We start from the raw sequence: 4,614 nt of genomic DNA, 5'->3' as shown, positions 1-4,614 counted from the left end.
TCTCTGCTTGATATGAGCACGGGGGAGGCTCGGATTTGCCCGTTTCTTCCCCGATTTGGGCAGGTACCTTAGTACTCTCTGGCTTCCCCTTTTTTTTTGTTTTTTTGGGTTTTGTTGGATAAATATTACTTTTTTCTTAATTATCGTGGATAGATCTGGATCGTACTGTTTGGAACGTTTGAGGCTTTAGATCGCTGTGGTGGAGTAGCAGATTCGAAGTCTGTATGCGTCAGGGTTATTTGAATCGTTCCGTGCTTTTCGAGTGTTGTTGATTAGAATTCAGGTTTCAAGTGGAGGAATTCTAGGGTTTGTCGGTGGAAATAGGAGTGTTGGTAATTGTGATGACAATTATAGTTTGTAGAAGAAAGAAGGTAGGATTTGAGGGTCAAATGCTTGGGCAATACGCTTTTGACAATCGGAGGCGGAAGTTGTGATGCTCAGAGAAATAGGAATATTGCCAGTGCGTAGAAAGTTGGGATCTTTAAGGATGAAGTAGTGGATTGGATTCAATTTAAAATCGTTAGAGCAAAATGAGGATTCCTATAGACTTATTCATGGTTAAGGCTTTTGGCGGGAAAGGCTTGATGAGAAGGGGTAGGAAGAATAACAAATGTGAATTTACCATAGAATTAAGAAACTAAATAACCATATAGTAATCCAAGTTTAGTCAGCTATAAGAGATTATTCTGCTTGATCCCTTTCACTGATTTAGGAGGGAACAAGCAAAACAAATAGTGTGTAAGACTGAAGTGAACATTGCAAAAAAGAAAAAAAAATGTTATGAGCCTCACTTTGCCTTGAAGGGTGAATGAAAGGAAAATTACTGGACTCTCAGCATGCCATGTGTTACAATGGGATTTGTCTTTATACCACAACCCATTATGAATCGCACTGACCCTGTGGATCACATCAAGTTCCTCAATGCCATGTGGCATGACAGTGATGCTGAATCTTTTCTTTGGTAATAGGACTGGGCTGCATATCATTGCTTTTGCAGAAATTCATTGCAACCTGATCCTTCTGCAACATTTGGACACTATTTTGCTCGATCAACATGAACTTCTTAGGGACTTCAAGAACATTAAAGAATGTATTCCACTGGGGAATGTTCATATGGTATAAAGATGAAACTAATACTTTGGGTCTCAAATGCTTACTGCAATTGGTATCCAAGGGAAACTAAGCAGTAAATGTAAGACAAAATTTACTTTTCTTGGCTAACTTCTAAGGGCTGTTATTTAGAAAGATCTTCAGAGGTATAGAATTGAACATGCTTCTACATTTACTTCAAAGCTGCATCATGGATAGGCATTAGTGCATCATGATTGGTTCAATAATCACGTGAGTCTACATTTGAGGGTATTTTCCTTTGACATTGGCTTGATATTATGTGCGGGGTTCTTCTAGAAACATAGCAGCACTCTTTTGGAATCTGGAGGGGATCTTTAAATTGCAGATGGCAGCTTGCCTAGTTGGTAAAATCTGCTCCTGCTATCAAATCCTGGAGAACAAATATTATCTCCTTTGAATCGTGGTTCAGCTACAACCTTCTTTGTTTCTCATGTGATAATCATGCATGTACCACGACCACTGGTATACTTGTAGGATTGAAGGTGACACAGTCTGTTGGATTTTTTTTCTTATGCTCCAGAATTGAAGGTTAATAGGAAGGAGAAGGAGAGTAGGAAGTAAAACAATTTTTAGTTTTCAGAGTCAAAAGGATGGATTGAGATGATGTTGTTCAAATGAGGTTAAGTTTAACCTAAGGGAGGCAGATGTCTGTTAGTCCATGCTTTCTGTTATGGTTCTCATGTTTTTTGTTTTTTTGCTTCTTTTCATGCTATCAATTGCAATTCAACTCCTCTTAGTGCTTTTCCCCTAATGGTTAAAATAGCAAAATAACATATTAAAACTTGACTTGTGATACATATATTAAGGCTTGTCTGATACTAATACCTCTTATGGTGCAAGGACCTTTAACTTTGATACTAATTAGTTAGTAATGTGATGTTTGGATTCTATCATAGAATATGAAAAACCAAATAATTGTTCTTATATTTTTAACCCCGAACCCACCATGCTCACATAAATAAAACTATTGCAAAACTCACTAATCAATTCTTCCAATGATCCCAGAGCAAACCAAACATATTTCTCAAGCTAAACTGAAGGATGCGAAGACAATTTTTTTATGTTTTTTATTTTAACTTGGTTGAAATGAATGCTTTGTGCATCTAGTTGAAGCATTTCAAATTACAGCAAATGGATGTTAAGTTGTTTTTAGATTTTTTTGGTGGAAAAAAAGAGTTTAAACTAGAATAGCTCTGAATTACTTGGCTAACTTGTAAGAGTTGTTGTGCAGCAGAGATGGGAAAGAACACCCCATAGCTTGGTCTATTTGATCTAGCTTGCCAAGTAGGCCTGGTAGCTTGCATATGATGGAGAAGCATTTTGAAACAATATCCTCTTTTTTCTTTTACATTATACTATCACATGAGTCTACTTTTTATTGAAATTTTTTGATGAGGAAGATGGTATTTGTTGGAGATTTTGATGTTCACATTTCTTTTGCTTGTATGCAGTAGGAAAGCCATATGAGCTGTTCGATCGAATATTTTAATCCTTGCCATCATATTGTTGAGATCGATACTTGTACATATTGGTGGTATTAAGATGGGCAGTGGTCTGGGCTGCAACAAGTCTGGGGAAAAGGTCACCAGAGAAGCATTACGTAGAGCTTATCATTTTACTCTCCTTCTTTCTCCTGTTGTTTCCTTTTGGGATTGTATTTTTTGCAAAATGAGATACTCCTTCAGACCTGAATGGATGTAGCATTATGGTGGTAGCTGTTGAAGTAGTTTCTTGTTCAGAAGAGTTCAGTAACTTATGTAAAGTTTAGGTGAGATGGTACTGGAAGTGATTCTATTTCATCAATAGTCATTTCAAAGATATTGAGCTGAGACCAGCATTTTAGAAAGAGGAATCATGGAAAAAGTTCGATGTGGTCAAGCAGGTGCAGTCCTGAAGAAAGGGAAGAAGAAGCAGGCCAAAGATGAACTGGATCGCCTAAAGCAGGCCGAGAAGAAAAGAAAGCGCCTAGAGAAAGCACTCGCAACCTCTGCAGCCATATGCTCTGAATTGGAGAAGAAGAAACAGAAGAAAATAGAAGAACAACGGCGGCTTGATGAGGAAGGTGCTGCAACAGCTGAGGCTGTTGCTCTGCATGTCCTTCTAGGGGAGGATACAGATGAATCCTGTCATTGCATGCTGAACAACAATAGAAGATATTTTCCTGGGGATTGCTCTAAGAATTTTGACTTTTTAAAGGGTTATCAGGTTTTCACAAAATATTCTGTTGGGGGACTGGGATGGGCCACTGATGCATATGGACCTGTGTGGAAGTGGAATGATTGGGTGCTTGGACAGTCAAAGCCTTCTGAGATGCATGCAAGACATCTACAAGCACCGTATTATGAGGAGACAGGTCAAAGAGCAGATATATCTGCAGGGTGTTTAGCAGCAGAGGCAGTCTCATCACTTAGAATTGCAGAAAATTCACATGATGGCTAATTTGCTGGCCAAGGACTGGCAAATGTTGTCATCAACAGGAAGCTGAGATGCAGCAGCGTGGGTAACCAAGTTAATTTTTACAAGGAGTAATAAGTACATTATATGTAGACTTGTATATAGCTGTCGCAAATTAGCCTTTTTTTCCATTTTGAGTGACTTAAAATATCTTCCTAATTTAATGCTATATTCTTGTCATGGAATGTGTGTTAAGGAATGTCTGAAGGAGCTTGTCATATCTGCTGTTTAAGAACACAGGCAAGATCTGCTTCGCTGTATATGTTGTGTTTTAATTGTACAATAAGATTATCATATGTAATTTGTTATTAGTCAAATAAATCATTTGTTTCTTTTGATAAACAAGTCTCTATGTTCTTGTTTTCAAGATGAATCTTGAGGAATACTGCATTGGTTATTAGTCATTTGTTGCTCTTGATAAACAAGTATCTTTCTTCTTCTCTCCTCATATGGATAGATTTTGGAGTCTTAACCCTATCCCGGTCCCGTTGTTTTCTTACAGAAACAGAATAGGACGGCCGGGATGCCTTCTGTCTTGTCAGAACATAAAATTTTGATTATGTTTGTCTCTGCGTATGGTTATATCTATTCTACATACAGTAATATATAAATACATACGTAGTCAAAACCAAGTATGAAATATTATCAAATATTTTAAAAATAAATTTTCAATCAGAAAAGATAAAATATAAAATAGCAATCATTTTAAGTGAATCTAGGTTTACAATTACCCGTGGTGTATCCTAGTGTATATTAATAGCCAAAGGTAATGCCAATTTCCTAATTTTGGAACACCCTCCCTATAAAGCTCATGCTCTACATACCTCTATCTCTCTCTCTCTACGTGTAGGTGCGGAGCTCGCTATCCTTCTCCACAAATGGAGTGGCAGAGGTGCAATAATGTCGCACTCCAAGTATTTACCAACACCTTTTCCCCCTCCTCTCTCCCCAAATGAAGTGGCTGACGGGGCCCTTCGATCTCACCAATTCATTCACACTCTTCCTTCACCATGATGCCATCATCCTCGC

At 37.9% G+C, this 4,614-nt stretch overlaps 1 protein-coding gene across 1 annotated transcript; it reads left to right on the top strand.

Moving 5' to 3' along the window:
• The first annotated feature begins 2,843 nt into the window (after positions 1–2,843).
• Positions 2,844–3,765, top strand: LOC103712219 (uncharacterized). Its single transcript, XM_088712632.2, has one exon. The coding sequence runs from the start codon at positions 2,986–2,988 to the stop codon at positions 3,568–3,570; it is 585 nt and encodes a 194-aa protein (XP_088568758.2). The 5' UTR covers positions 2,844–2,985; the 3' UTR covers positions 3,571–3,765.
• The last annotated feature ends 849 nt before the right edge of the window (positions 3,766–4,614 follow it).

This window comes from Phoenix dactylifera, chromosome 16 (assembly GCF_051530095.1).
Source record: "Phoenix dactylifera cultivar Ajwa chromosome 16, Ajwa_hap1_PhDact_Kaust_v1.1, whole genome shotgun sequence".
Lineage (NCBI taxonomy): Eukaryota > Viridiplantae > Streptophyta > Magnoliopsida > Arecales > Arecaceae > Phoenix > Phoenix dactylifera.
The sequence above is the reverse complement of the archived record's forward strand: the minus strand, read 5'-3'. Positions and strand labels throughout refer to the sequence as shown.